General features: G+C 41.0%; 1 protein-coding gene across 1 annotated transcript in view; it reads left to right on the plus strand.

Annotated features, from left to right (window-relative positions):
• The window catches only part of UBE2F (ubiquitin-conjugating enzyme E2F (putative)), a gene marked incomplete at its 3' end in the record, with an annotated part of 50,357 nt that extends 35,859 nt beyond the window's left edge, over positions 1-14,498 (plus strand). Inside the window, exons 7-8 of the mRNA XM_010086492.1 lie at positions 12,061-12,093; positions 14,436-14,498. Of these exons, the coding sequence (XP_010084794.1) occupies positions 12,061-12,093; positions 14,436-14,498 (96 nt within the window). The remainder of the gene's footprint in view (positions 1-12,060; positions 12,094-14,435) is intronic.
• Positions 14,499-14,904: the final 406 nt, after the last annotated feature.

A 14,904-nucleotide genomic window follows, 5' to 3' on the forward strand; every position in this document is an offset into this window, starting at 1 on the left:
CCCAAACAGTGTTTCGCGTGAGATGCAAATTATAATTGTATGGTAGCTAGCGTCTGCAGTGAGTCTCTTCTTCATCGAAGATATTCTTTGTTTGTTTTAAGTATGCTCTTTGGAAGGACTAATAAACAAGGGAAAGGGGAGTCTCGGTCAGAGCCAGGGTTCTGATGGCCACTCTCAGGTGCTATTTCAGATCCTCAGCTGACTGTCACCTGTGAAGATTCATGCATGCCTTCCGGTGTGTTTTGAAGCTTGATAAGTGCCCAAGTGCTTAGATTCCAGGCTATACATGCTTCTGAGATGGAAAATATGGAATTGTGCTGGTTTATTGACAGTATGGCCACACAGTCAAGTTATTTGTCAGTGTGCATTAATAATTGTGGTAGGTATGTGGAAACTGCAGACCACAGAATTACATGAAACAGTGAGTGACCACTAGCAAATGAGAGCCATGAGATGTGACCCAAGTTACTTTTATCTCTTAATAAGCCACCTGCACCCACAAACCTTTGTTTCCAACATTTGGACACCATGGTTTGGAGAACCTGCCCATCTCCACAAGCGGAATACTGTGTGAATTTGCACAGTAGCACTATGGATAGTATCTGGTCTTGGCCAATGATGGACTTGAAAGTCAGTATTTTGTATTCCACTTATCAATAATATGATGGCAACCTGGTTTTCTGGAGGAATAGTACCCAAATTTGTCCACTAAAGCACTCTGAAACGCTGCTAAAATATTTAATTTGAGAATGGGGACGTATGGTATTTCTGTGACAAAAATTGGCAGGTGTCACTAATGCAGTCATTCTGAGTGCATTAGTAAACCATTCAAATAGATAGCACAAAATGTCAAAAGCCACATGCACAAACCAGCTCTGCTGCATGCTACTGCGTGCATTCATGTTGTGTGCTTAATCTTTTAGAACGTTTAAGCTTCAGAAGTTTTAGGTTGTCTCATCGTTTGTATCCTTGCGGTGGCAGCAGAGGTCTTACATGAAAGATCTTTCAAAACAAACTGCTGTGACCTTTTTAATACTTTCTTTAGTATCAAATGGGTAGAAACTTGAAGAGGCATTTAAATTATGCCTTTTAACTTTCTGAAATAAAGATTGTCTGGGATATTTTATTTTTTAAAAGTTATCTGATAAACTGTATGTTAACAGTGTAGAGAATTCTTAAGGGGGGGGTGAAAGCTGACTAAATTTTATTTTCTAGCATTTTGTTGCACTCAGTGTCCTCTCATCCATGACTGAATTCTCTTTAAGCTACTAAGTGTTGAGTGTTATCTTTTTTCCACTTTACTTCTTCCTGCTACTGAACATGTTTCCATGGACCACTGTGAACAGCAGCATGTGTACTAGTGAAGGCACTAAAGAATGTGCTTTTTCTGACTTGCTGTATTATATACTTTTTGAATCGGGTTGTTAGGAAAGTTGAGCTTTAGCCTACCAATGATCTGTTTCAGGGTTAATGTTTTAAAAGACTCTATATACTTTTTAATTACTGTTATTGTGATGTAACTGTTTTCTTTATCCATAGAAACACTCCTGAATCCTAAATTCTTAGATAATTTCTGGTGGCAGTTTGCTTATGGATTGTGTAAAAACTGATGCAGTGCTTTCTAACCAATCTTTGTGTAATCATTTACTTTTTTATAGCTAGCTGTTAGTTAGCAACAGGAGCTTATTTACATTTCAGTTTCTGTTCTATTATGTTCTGCATAGTTTTATTGCATACTTCTTTCCTCTCTAAAACAGAGTATTGGTAAAGTGAAGGACTGCTAAAGTTATTCTGGTCCTCTGCTCAGACTATCTGAAATAGCTGTTCTGCTTCTAGGTCTGGTAGTCAAAGCTGAAGTTTTCCAAGCAGAAAGCATATTGGTGGTTTTAATTCCATTCTGTTCTCAGGTTGTTATTTCACTGACAATACCAGCTTTTAAATACCTAGTATGAAATAATGCTGCTGTTGCTTCGATACCCTGCTTCTTCCCCTTCAATAATTCAAATTTCAAGCCCAAAAGTGCTTGAGTAGCTCCTGTTAGTCCTTAACACGCACTTCCTTGTACCTTATTTGCTGTATCATCTGCCTTGTTAAAATAGGCCTCCCTAGTATTCATCAGCTTTCTCTCCAATGCTTGTTTTCACCTTGCTATAAAATTATCTTGGGTGATTGATTTAAAAAAAAATAGAGGAAGAAGTGGATCTCTGTACTGTGATTGCTTAATTGGTTCTAAAAGTCAAGCTGTTCCTTCTGCAATTATGTCTAATAAACTGCAGCTGGAAATTGGTCAGTGACTGATGTATGAACCATAAAAATAATCAGAGCATACTTGTGCAACTCTGCTGACTGACTCTGGAGGACTGAGCGTAGTCACGTTAAAGCCAGTATTGTAAAATGTGTGATGCATGTTCTTAAGGAATATTTGGTCATTTTTTGTAACCCTTTTCTGATGGAACTACAGTTGTTTTTAGATAATGGAGAACTATTTGCTGTAGGATTTTGTTGTTGTATATGCATTTCAGTTTTTCACTGAGATATTTTAAAGAGCTGGTTTTTCTTATTGTTGTGTTACTGCTCTCAGGAGAAACAGCATCAGGAATGGGAAACAAGATAACCTTAAACTATAGATACGCAGGCAACTTTTTGTACCCATCAACAGGAAAGATACTTTTTTTAGGAATTCCATTCCCGTAACTTTACTAGGTTAAGAAATATGTCTGTTATTACATAATCTAATCTAAAAGGTATTAAGACTCATTTATGATCAATTATTGCTATTTGGAGTTTATCCATGAGAGGCTTGCTTATTTAATTAGCATTTAATACTAAATGGGAAAATATGCCCTATTTGTTGTGTTGGTTCTGCTGTTGTCTTCAGGCAGTAAAATTACTTTATTTGAAATCATGCAAATGTCAAACTCTTGGAGAAATAAATGAGAGAGTCTTAACTTAATTTTTCTCGGTACCTTTACCTCAACGTTTAGGCATAAACCTGAGTAGTTTTAAAAGCTTCAGTATAAGCATGAAACTTTCAGTCATTGTCTTAATGAAAACAGGTTATCTGCTGTCAAAATTATATGTAATTAGTGTAGAGGAGTATTTTAAACAGACAATAACTGTCACAGTCTTCAGGTTGAAGGGGGGAAAAAGTAAACCTGTATGTTCTATGTCGTTCTCATTAATTCTTTCTGCTGAGACTGTTTTTCTCAGGAGGCATTATGGTAACATTGTTCTGCTATTGATTTATTAAAATCCCCTTTTGGAATGGGTCTTTGTACTATATGTAGAAATGTCAAAGCATATGCTTGTAAAAGCTGCCTTCCTAGATGAAATATGTTTATCCTTCGTATTTTCTTATTTTTTTAGAAGAAAATGAAAGGCTTCATAGCAGTGGCAAAGAGCACAAATGCTAGCTCTTACTGTGCAGGAGGAGAAATTACCAGGAGGTCGAGCAGAGCTTAGCAAGGAGATTCTTGATCTAATATGAGTTTTACATCCAGCTCCTGGGATCTTCTTGGTCACGATCATAAAGGTTACAAAACTAAGCACATTGTATGTGTGATCTCATGGGGGAGATGGACTCTGTCAGGGTGCCTGCTGCTTCCTGGTGTAAACCAGTATAGAGCCTCTGAGTGTTGAGGAGAAAAACATCACCCAGTATGCTTACAATTATTCACGGCATACCAGTTTAAAATACTACATTAAGCAGAAGATCACCTGTTTTTTTCAGACAATGTACCTTCACAAGTCTTCTCTGGTATTATACAGGCATTGAATCAGGTAGGTGTTTCAGGCGATGTGTCCATGCCTCCTGCATTGTTGCCATGATAAGACTTTTTACACCACCTTATTTCTCCTTGTGCTATTTCCAAGAGATATGGTGGTGCCTCTCACCTAAGCCTGCTCCCCATCTGGAGCAGTGTTTGGCACAGTGGGAGGGAAGGAGAGAAGTGAATGTCTGCAGCAGCTATTCCAGAAGCACACCCTGAATGAGCTGACACCCAGGCATGTGGCCTTTCTTCTGTCTGAGGAGCAAGATGTACAGAATAACTTTCTGGGAGCCCTCACCTCCTTAGCTGTGCTGTGCTGCCTGTAGGTTTTGTGGGTGACCTTCTGGCTGAAACACTGTCCAGAGGAGGACTGTGCCTGCTCCCCTCTCAGTACTCCCTCTGGGGTCACATCCAGCTTATCCTCTTTGTTTGCAGAGCTGCCTTGCTCCCTTGCCTGCAGAGCGCTTAGAGGTCCAACTCTGTGTGTTGACCTCGTGGAGACTCCCAGGATGATATAGCACAATGTCTCCTGCTGCCAACACCTTTAAACAGTGAGTAACAAAATACAACATACGGTTGCAAGCAAAGAGCTTTAGGGAAAGGCCACCACAGCAGCAGGGAGCTATACCTGCAGCTTAACAGAAACAAGTTAGTGCAAGTGTTTAGTCTTATACTTTATTCCCTGAAGACTTAGTCTTTATTTGCTGAAAGGTTATGGTATAAGTACTGCAGGTCTTGATCAAAGGAATCTGTGGAGAGAGAAAAGCAAGCCTGTTGGACATTGTGGCCCTGAAAGTATGGGCACTGATATGCTGCAAACTGCTTGATGTCACAAGTAGACTCCCTCAAAGCTCTACTCTGTTCTTGTCAGCACAGCAGGAGCAGAACCACCCTCCACACATACATCTGCCACGCTGCTGCTCCCCCCACCCCCCCCAAGAAAAAGAAAATCAGGGCCTAAGCTGCATGCTTTCTTGTATTTTCTGGGGCACTGAATGAGGTATCAGCATTGCAGAAGACAGCTCTAGGGAAGCAGTGAAACACAAGGGGATAACTACAGAAGAAACAGTAATTTAGCAGGGGGATAGGGAGTGGCAGCAGAAGGTAGAGGCACAGGTATGGAAGAGAGATTTTTGAACCAGGAAAGAGGTAGGTGAGGAAGGATGGAAGAGTCACAACCGCTTGAGGGCTGTTGGTTGTCAGAAAACATGAAAGGACACACAGTTTGTCTCTTTCCATAGCATAAAACGTACTTCAGGGTGCTGTAGGAGCTCCCAGTGGTCTCAGAGCCTTCTTTTTGGTATGGAGGGTACTGTCCTCTTTGTTGGTCCAGATCTCTGCATCCCTCCTTGGTGCTGGAGCCCATGTGATATGCATCTGCAGCAGGACATCTGTCCTGACTTTATCCAGAAGTTTATTTCATAGAATCACAGAATAGTTCGGGTTGGAAGGGACCTTGTAAATCGAGTCCCACCCCCTGCCATGGGCAGGGACACCTCCCACTAGCCCAGGTTGCTCAAAGCCTCATCCAGCCTGGCCTTGAACACTTCCAGGGAGGGAGCAGACACATGCCACAACTGCTCTGACTCCAGGGACAGTGAACAGGTTCTGCTTCAAGAGGCACTGCTGATCTGAACCGAATGTTGACTACTTTGTTGGCCCTGCTCACTGTGCAAGTGCAGTGCCTGGCCTGGGGCAGTTCTCATGAGGCCCGGGCTTGTCGACACCAGGGACTGGGGAGAGCCTGTGCATGTTCTGCAAAAAACAAGCAAGGGAGACAGAGTTGTGCCAGTCAAAGGAGTTTCTGAATGTGCTTGTTGATCTCAATTTAGATAAGTGTGTGTAGCTGTTGCAAAAAGGCACAGCTTTACCACGAGGTACCTGTCCGTGGTTCAAGTCTCCCTCTGTAAAGGAAATAATCTAAAGAAAAGTGCAGTGCAAAAGATTTATATTCTTCAGTGCCTTTGCTCTCTAAAGTGCTTAAAATGTTCATTGTTACTGCTTTCATTTCTTTGCCTTCCTTCTCCACCTCTAAAAATTGAATAAGCAGCAGGCAAAAAAACTTCAGACACAGTTAAATAAAAAACCCCTTAATACAATGTTTTATGTAGATCTGGCGTTATTCTATTTTTCTTAAAATAAGCTTCAGGAAGTTTTTCTGCAGGGATATATTGTGTTGTATTTTGATTTTATAAATTGTCTTTATCAGTTTTGTAAGAAGTTATTTTTTTTTTGCCCTTTGTACATACCCAAACTGGTGAAGATACTTATACAAATCAAGGCATTGTAATAACCTTTGCTTCATAAAAGATTTGCAAGAAATTTATTTTTCTTTCTTTAATGGCTTCTGTAAAGCCTAATCTTTGCTTTAAATACAGTAGCTGTTATTACTAGCATGTTTTTAAAGAGTGATTCAGTAGAACAGTATAGTACATTAGTAAGTCTAATTAAACCATGCTTGTTTTTCCCCAAATTGTTGGTTTCTGAATATGCAATTTGTGTTAACTTTAATCAGTTGAGTAGACTGGTCTCTGGAGGGCGATTGCTTTTGTGTTTGTAACCACTGTAGTGTTGTTCATTCAGAAGCTATCACAGAATTCCCCTAGGAACAATTTATAAAAGATATCTGCTTGCTCTGAAGTAACCTTGGGGGACAAATGTCAAGGAGTCAGTAACAAAAGTAAGGGATTTTAGATGAGTGCTCCTGCATACTTGGCAATTCACAGCTGTCTTGGTCTGGGAGAAGAACAGACTAGAATTGTTCCTGTTTTCTTCCCTCAAGTATATTTGGACGCAGAAGAAATCGTTTTCCAGCCTTCTTCCTTTTTTTGTGTTTGCTAACTGGAGCAGTTCATGCCATTTAAATTACCCAAAGCCCTCTAAGTGAGCTACTGTTGTTGTGTTTGGGTGGGAAGCATGAGCTGGGATTCAGGCACATGAGAATTGAGGTAGCTTTTGTGGTTGATAAAAGAAAGCTGATGTTCTCTTCATCGCCTTATTCCAGGTGGAAACAGTGTTTTACCTGCTACAGGAATTTTGTAAGATACTGTAGCATTGTGATACGCAAGGTTAGAGAGAAACAGGACAGGGAGAGGAAGTGTTAAAGAGAACATTTTATTTGGGAGAAGACTAGGAGGGAAGCAGTTTTTTTTATAAGCTAAAGCCTGCCTACTATCTCTGTCATGAAAATATACTTATTTTTAACCCTTTGGGACAGTGATAAGTTTTGTGCAGTCAATTACATTGTAGTGGTTGCAAACAGGTGGTTAGTCCATGAGGAGAAGTCAAGAGATGTTTGTGGAGGCAGAAAGAGAAGCCCAGCAGAGCCTGGGGAAGGTGGGATGAAGGATGCTTGGTTTTCTAGGCAGCAGTGAAGAGGGAAAGAAGCTGGGCTTGTTTCTAAGAGACCATGGAAGAAGGTGAATGGAAGTGGAGAGCCATCTTGAGCTGCTGCGTAGCAAACAGGAGAGCAGAGAGCTACACCAGGAGACAGCCATGAGAGGCCTGGCTTTCAGCATGCCAAGTTTTTGGGTGTAATTTCAAGACATTTTCCAAACTGTGATGTACGAAGCTTAGCACTTGTTTTATTGGAGTTTCTGTTTCAGTCTGATAAAAAAAATTGCTTCAGACATCTGCTTGTATAAATGACTATTCTCCTTTTATTGAACTGGATGGGTTAAATTGTTTGTATGTAAAAAAATGGATTAGCAGCAATCTCTAAATTAATCAGTATATTAGATCAGAAATGTTCCTTGGATCTCTAAAGAAGTTTCTTTGGAAGTTCATTAGCTGCTTTTGTCTGGCTTGTTCTCTGCTTAAGTTAATGTATTAAATATACTTTGCCTGTTAAAAGGAAATCTTAATTTACAATTTGTGTTTACAAAAGAAGTGTTGTGTGGTTGTATTTCCAAATACCAGCGAGCGTAGCTAAATACTTGTCTGTTACATGGTTTCAGTGGCTTTGCTTTTGTGTTGTGAGAACTGCTGCTTGGGAAGATTTGGTGACTAACTGCATTAGGACCTCCTGCAAATGCCATGCTTTGAGACTCTCTAGCCCTGGGAGAGGCTATTTCAAAAGCTGTATTTAGTATTTTGATTCGTTGCTCTTGAACTTTAAACACTGCTTTAGTGGCAGTTTCTTTTTTTCCTCATTTGGCATGCTGTAAATAAATCTGGGGGCAGGGGCTTAACATAACTTTTCACACAAATGCAACACAAAAATACGAATGCAAAGGGGCAATTATAAAGGGTTATTTATAACGGTGGGTGTTCTGACTTGCTCATGTTGACTTCCCTGTGCTTGAGCTCAATAGTGCCAAGGAGCAGAGTGTGTGGTCTGTGCTGATGCAAAGCCTCAGGGAGACCAGGAGGACAGGGAGGGGGCCTGCCTGGGCACAGCTGGAGCAGAAACCAGGTAAAGTGCTTCGGGGAATTCTGCAGCCTTTTCTGCAGGGTTCATCCTGAGCGGACTGTGCCGCTTCGTTGCGGAAAGTGCAAGAGGTCCTCGGTTTTGCTCTGAGGTTACCCCTCAGTAGTGTGTGTACTTGTACCCTGTAACTTTGATGTTAATTATGCAGAAGAAAGTAGACAAAAATAAACATTGTAAAGGAAAGCAGCCTTGTCAAGTATTCATCATGTGAACAGGCATTGTGTCTGATTTCCTTTTGCATGTCAATTCTCTTATTGAAGTGGAGCAGCATAAAGCTGTGCGTTAACATTTTAAGGTGACACCTGCCCTGCTCCTACGTGTGAAGATAACCTTTAAAAATGCTTGTACATAGGGTTAAATACTCTGAAAGCAAATAGTTAACCCAGAAGCTCAGTAAATTTTTGTAGCCAAGGATGATGCTTTATTAAATTAAAATTGAAGTTGTTGAGCTGTTAAATCTGACAAGATCTGTTCTTTGGTGGCTTGCAAGTCCTTTTAGTTAGGCAGGAGAATATGAAGCAGGCATTCAGGCAAGTGCTTATCTGCATGCAGCAAGCAGCTCTGATGAAGTCGATAATGCAAAGTGATAATTTTTGCAATGCAACAGTGTCAGGTTTTTCAGATGTGAAATACTAGCTTCGCTCTTGCTCATCTGTTCCATACCACTGCCCTCTCTCAATATCCTAGATTTAAATCCAGGCTAGCCTCGAACTCGTTACAAAAAGTGTTGATCTCTGCTAGTAATTTAGCATTAGTTTTATGGAGCCATGCAAGGGTATAAAATTAATCCAGCATATCATAAACCTTGAATAGGTGGAAATAGATCAGAAACAATATTAAGAATTTCACACAAGTTATTCAGTGATAATAATAGTTTAATGCTTTTTGGTGTCTAGAATGGCTATGAAAATGTACAGCACTCTGAATGCTTATCCTCTTACAGAGGTTTTTGCTGGGTTTTTGGTGAGGTTATTTTGATAGAACTGTGCAAAGCCAGCCCGAATTAAATAATGAGTCAAGTGTCCCAAAGTCTTAAAATCAGGGTTCCACAAATGAGAATTTGTGAGCAATTTATGTGAACTTCAAAAGGAGATGTTTATGGAATGATGTGGGAAAATAATTTTATAGGCTTTACATTTCTGTTTTGAGTTGCAACATTTACTTGTGTAAGGTACAGCTTGTAACTTCTTGCATTGGAGAAACTGTTTTGTCTGGAGGGACACTCTGCACGTGTCCAGGGGGGCTTCAGCCCTCCAGATCTGGGAGATGGGGGGCTTCAGCACTGTTAAATGTAAAGAGAAGGTAAGCGCTTCAGGATTTCAGAATCAATGTGACTGAGTTGCTCTTGGGTTTGTTTTTAGCCATGCTGGTAAGTGGCTGAATAGCTGTGAACACTTTGCAACTCTGTGAATGCCTTTTGGTGTTCAGGAAGATTTTGGAAATGGATAGACCCCAGGGTGCCAGTGTGAGCTCCTTGTACCTCTTTAGGATGTCTTTTAACACTCCATATTGTAATTCACTATCATGTTCTCCAGCTGCAGTCTACTGTCACATGGTGTAGATGAAAGATGACCCTTAAAAAGTTAATTTATTCCTGCGCCAAGTGGAAGAAAGCAAATTACCATGCTTTAGTAAGATCCCATTATCAAAGGTTGTGGGAAACACAGAGTGGGTTAAAGTCAGACGCAAGAAATTCTTAATGCCCCCAAGATATTCAGTCAATCAATTCGTTCTGCCCCCCTGAAGGACAATGCAGCTTTTGAGGGCAGCAGTGGCAAGGGCTCCTGACCTTTGGAGGAGAGTCAGAGCACCTGCTGGGGCAGGGTGGCTGCCTGGAGACAGAGGTGCTCTCAGCCATCCCTAGTTACCCACCCTGGATCAGTCAGCCCTCAGGCTGCATCCGTGCTGTGGGCAGTGTATGTGGGGGCACCCGAGCAGCGCAGACCTTGAGAGGGGTGACACCGTGGCAGCCCGTGCTGTGTCACCTCGCATGCCTGAGTGCAGGAGAGTGGAGGCTGAGACCTTCATACCTATTCCTACTGTCCACGTTCTCCACACGCCTGAAATCCTCCTTTAATCTGTGACTTTGGTATTTTGGTTTTTTTCTTCTAGCACTACTGCGCTGTACAAATAGTTTAACCCTGGCATTGCTTAATACAAGCTTCCTTAATGCCATGTTTTGCTAACCTCTGCTGTACCCTGTTTCTGTGACAGTAGTTGTAGTTGAATAAGCAGCACAGAACTGAAAGAAGGGATAAAATAATGGCTTTCATCCATTATTTGAAATAGTCTGTTTTCTCATACTTGCCAAAGATCAGTCAGTATGGTTGTTTGGGAGCGGGGATGACCACTCAGCACTATAGTCTTAAAATGTGTGGATGGATAAGCGTAGTTCTTAGGTGTCTTGGGTATGTCCTTTTTTTGCAGGTTGTTTTTTTTTTTGCAGTCTGTGCTGCTGTTGAAGGTGATGAATACATTTGAAAGGTTTGTTGTCTTTACCACACCTGATGATTGCAGCAGCTTCATTAGGAGAAGCTGGTGAAACTGAAAATGCTGTCTGACAATGTCAGCTTTGCTGGGCAGATTGACATATTAAAAACAGATAAACTGAGTAGGCTGTTTATGCAAGATCAAAGGAAAATTGGATTGTGAGAGGCTGTTGTCTGGATAACGCTGACATCTTGTCTTTTTCATTAGGAAATAATTGGATAGCATCCTTAAGGGATATGCATTTCTGTGGTCCACTGCTTTCAGTGGAGGGCCCAGAACAGGAAACAAGCTGAAATATGCTTGTTTATTGAAGTTCTTTACTGTGGACAGGAAGTTTTTACTTTGAGGCTTTATCTTTAGTGTGAAAGGTACATTTTAGCCATGAAATGATTAATGTGCAGTGTTTGTCCTGCTACTGGAAATCAGGCAGTGTGGTTTTCATGGGGAGGCAGTCAAGTGCTAGCAGGCTGTAAGGGCAGAAAGTGCAATGCTCATCGTAATGAATCTTTGGTAGTTGTGAACTGTGGTGCCTAGGCTTCAGTGGGATTTTGCAGTAGGGTACCTTAGTTATGTTGCTGCTAGAGAAAATAATCTTTCCTTTAGGTAGCAAAACTTAGCCTCAGAGTTGGTGGTAGGTAATCCTTTTCAGTCTCTTTCTTGTAATATTCGTATATCTGCATTTTCTTCATCTTTGAAGTTTGTAACTGAGGATGTGGACTCTGAGATCAGTGCTAGTGGAACCTTTCTGGAGATGCCCATCCCAAATAAACTGTGTTTGATAACAAATGAGGGATCGTTTGAAGGCAGTTTCCCCTGAAACTTCCCATTTGCAGGAATTGCAAACCTCTCTGTTCAGCTGGTTTTAGATAGGTACTTAGAGGCAGTAAAATTTGAAACATATACTGGTAGAAGAATGGTATTTTTCTGTGCTCATACTACACTTGAATATCTTTTCTCTGATATGATGCAATTTCAAATATTTGTCTGACACAATTTTATTTTTTTAAGAATGAATTGCTGAATTAAGTTTTATGCCTACCCTTTGAACGAAGCAGTGTAGTTTTCGGTCAGTGGCATATACGGAGGTATTATTCCAGTTCTTGAGCAGAGAAGCAACAGGAACAAGACTATACAGATAGAAAGATCTGAACTTGTATTTCAATATGCAGTATTTGTTTTTTGGTGACTTCTAAATGTGCATCCAATGAAACATGAAAGCTTTTTTTCATATTTTGATTTAAATAGTAAAACATCACCCTTAATCTAGATTTGATTTCCAGTAATTTCATGGATTAATAGAAAAACAGAGTATGTGAATGTGTTCAAAACACCTGAAATGCATGCCTAACTGACTGTGCTTTTCCTTTGCAGGATGTTGTCTGGGGGTTAAACTCTTTATTTACTGTAAGTAAATGAAGTTTTGCATATCCACTTTCCTTTTTTCTGCCTCGTTTGGTTTCAGCATCACCTAATGTGAACCCCATCTGTTGCCTCTTAAGGTCATTATTTCCTTTGGCTTCAGTGAGTGTTGTACAAGTATGAAATCAGTTTGTGCTTTTGTTTGTATAACTGCAAGACTCATACAGACTGTCTGAAATATCTTTTTTGTACGTCGTTTTCACTTGTGGTTACAAATCTATTTTGGTAGCAAGTTACTTGGGATCTTCCACAGAGTATGAAGTTCCTTCTGCTGGTTTCCAGGAAATAGAAATGCGTATTGCTCTGAAAAGGAATTGTGTTGGTGTTATGTTTTTTAAAAGTTATGTTTATGTATTAATGACTGCCCTGCAGTGTCATTCCTGTTTTGAACACTTACATTCCTGTTCAAGGGCCTCGGTGTCCACCCACAGAATTTGCATAAACCATGACTTGTCACAGGAATTATATTACTTTGTTCAGGCATCCCATTTTCCCCCTTTTCCTTAGGTTGACAGGAGCGAGAAACCTCTGCCTCGTAGTTAAAGAAGCAGGTTGAAAATGCCAGAGAGGGCAGGAAGCTGCAAAAAAGCAGGCAGGATGCAACAGCTGCTTTTGCCCTAAAAGCAGAGAGAGGCTAAATCTTTACTGTACAAAAGCTGCCTTTTTTTGGGAGTCCAGGGTTATGGTCCCCTTCTGCATCCATTGCTGCTGGGTAGGAAGGTCAGGAGAAAGCAAAGACACTAACTTGGATGCCACGTTTGTCATTGACTCTGGAGAGAACTACCCCAGCCACTCCAGGGTGTACAGAGGAGGCTGTGAAAAGCTTTGGATGAGGAGCATTGCTGTGGGCTTTACTAGTCCCAGCTTGTTTTGAAGAGAGGAGTTCCTTCCACCGCTACCTGCAGGAGGAGGGACAGAGCAGTGCCTGTGCTCCTGGCACTATCACGAGGATCATGCTGCGTTTCTAAAACCTCTAGCATAGATCAAGCCAGTGACTGGCTGCAATCTCCTAGGCTTTCCTGGCATCCAAAGGCTTGATTTGTTTCTACAACTTCTTTGGTCGATTGATTTAGAGAAGATTGGAGAACATTTGTCTTTTCAACAAAGAGTAATTGCATTTCACAGTTAGTCTCCCACTGCATGCTAAGTAACTGGAAGAAAGCAAAATCCGCTGGAGGTACAAAGGAGTGCCTTCAGAGGGAGAACTGCAGGTAAAAACAATCAGCTGCGCAGAGCTGCCTGCAGAGAGCGATGGTCGTGCATCAGAGACCATGGGGATTTGTCACGGCTTGTGAAAGCCGTGCTTCCCAGCTTGCCTCTTGTCTTTCCCTTACACCAGCTTCTTATAGATAATTAGACTTTGAAAAGCTGGCACTGGATCGTACTGACCTTGCAGATTCTTTTGGGGTGTTTTTGAAGAAAGTGAAAATGAAGTGGATAGGTGTCCTGGTTTGAATGAAGTGGGAGGTCTGCTTCTTGAAAATGAGTCAGAGTGACATGAGCCTTTCATGCTCATTAAATGATAGCATTTCACTGCTGTCACAGGCTAACCTTAAAATGGGGAGAGAGATCTGGGCTGTAGGCAGAATAGGGGGTTTTGTGATTCAGTGTTATTTTTTATGATGATTTTCCTTTTAATCAGCATCTTAGTTTCCTTTGGTTTGAACCCTAGATCCTTTCTCCTTCTGAAGTTAATATTTATTGAGATGAAACTGTCAGACTGGAGATTTATTTTGACTCTTTCTGCTCTGTGTGTCCTTAGCTCTGGAGTCTTTGCACTCCCATTCGTCTGGGTCCTGTTTTTCCCATTGCACTAAAACTTTCCTGTCTGTCAGGCTCCAGGTTATGTAGTTTCTTCACCGAGGGAGTGAAATTGCTTTGCTATGGAGATGGTAGTGAGGACACTCTTCCTGCTTTATTACCAGGCTGTTTGCAGGGTTTTTTTAAGGGTTTACTTTACCCTTGAGCAAAAATCAACGGGAGTTGTGCCTCCTGAAACTTCGAATGTTCCTTCAAAATTTGATTTAAAACTGTCTCAGAAATGCATCACTGCCAGGGAGAGGTGTCACAGGGCTGTGTGTGGTGTGCCACCAGATGGGGTCAAGTGCCTTGCTGCTGTTGTCCTTTTAATTGACGTGTGGTTTGGTTTGCAAAAATCAAATTCATTTGCATTTACCTTTGGCAGGGATACCTATCAAGGTAGTAAGAAAATGGCACTACACTTGCTGGTCTTGGTTGCTTTGTTTCATTATCTTGTTCACTGGGTCTTTGGATTCCTTGTGTGATGGAGTGCGTGGGAACCCTAAAATGTTCTGTTTCTTTTCCAGGATCTTTTGAATTTTGATGATCCTTTGAATATTGAGGCTGCAGAGCACCATTTGCGTGACAAGGTGAGTCAGCGATTTATTTAAAGCATGTTGTTCCTAAACAAATACACATACTGTACTTGGCGATTCCCAGTCAGTCCTTTTAAAGCATTTGAGCTTGATACTTCAGGCAGTCGAGTGATTCATTGTATCAGCAACCAGTTGTTCAAACAAAATGTGCTTTATCTGGGAAAGTAAACTTGACACAGTAGCGTTATTCACCATATGCTAGAAATATTGACCATAATGTAGTCATATTCCCAAAATAAGTGATCTCTTCCTTATTTCTGAGATTTTCCCTGAAGTTATACATGTTCTCTGCGTAGGTTCCCCTGTCTCTGTTCACCAGCCCCATATGCCACTCTGCTGGTTATGGAGTGGGAATTATTTGGGGGATCTTTTAGCTATTCTGGTATTTGTCAGTGTTTGC

Source organism: Pterocles gutturalis, unplaced genomic scaffold (assembly GCF_000699245.1).
Source record: "Pterocles gutturalis isolate BGI_N339 unplaced genomic scaffold, ASM69924v1 scaffold9181, whole genome shotgun sequence".
Taxonomy (NCBI): Eukaryota; Metazoa; Chordata; class Aves; order Pterocliformes; family Pteroclidae; genus Pterocles; species Pterocles gutturalis.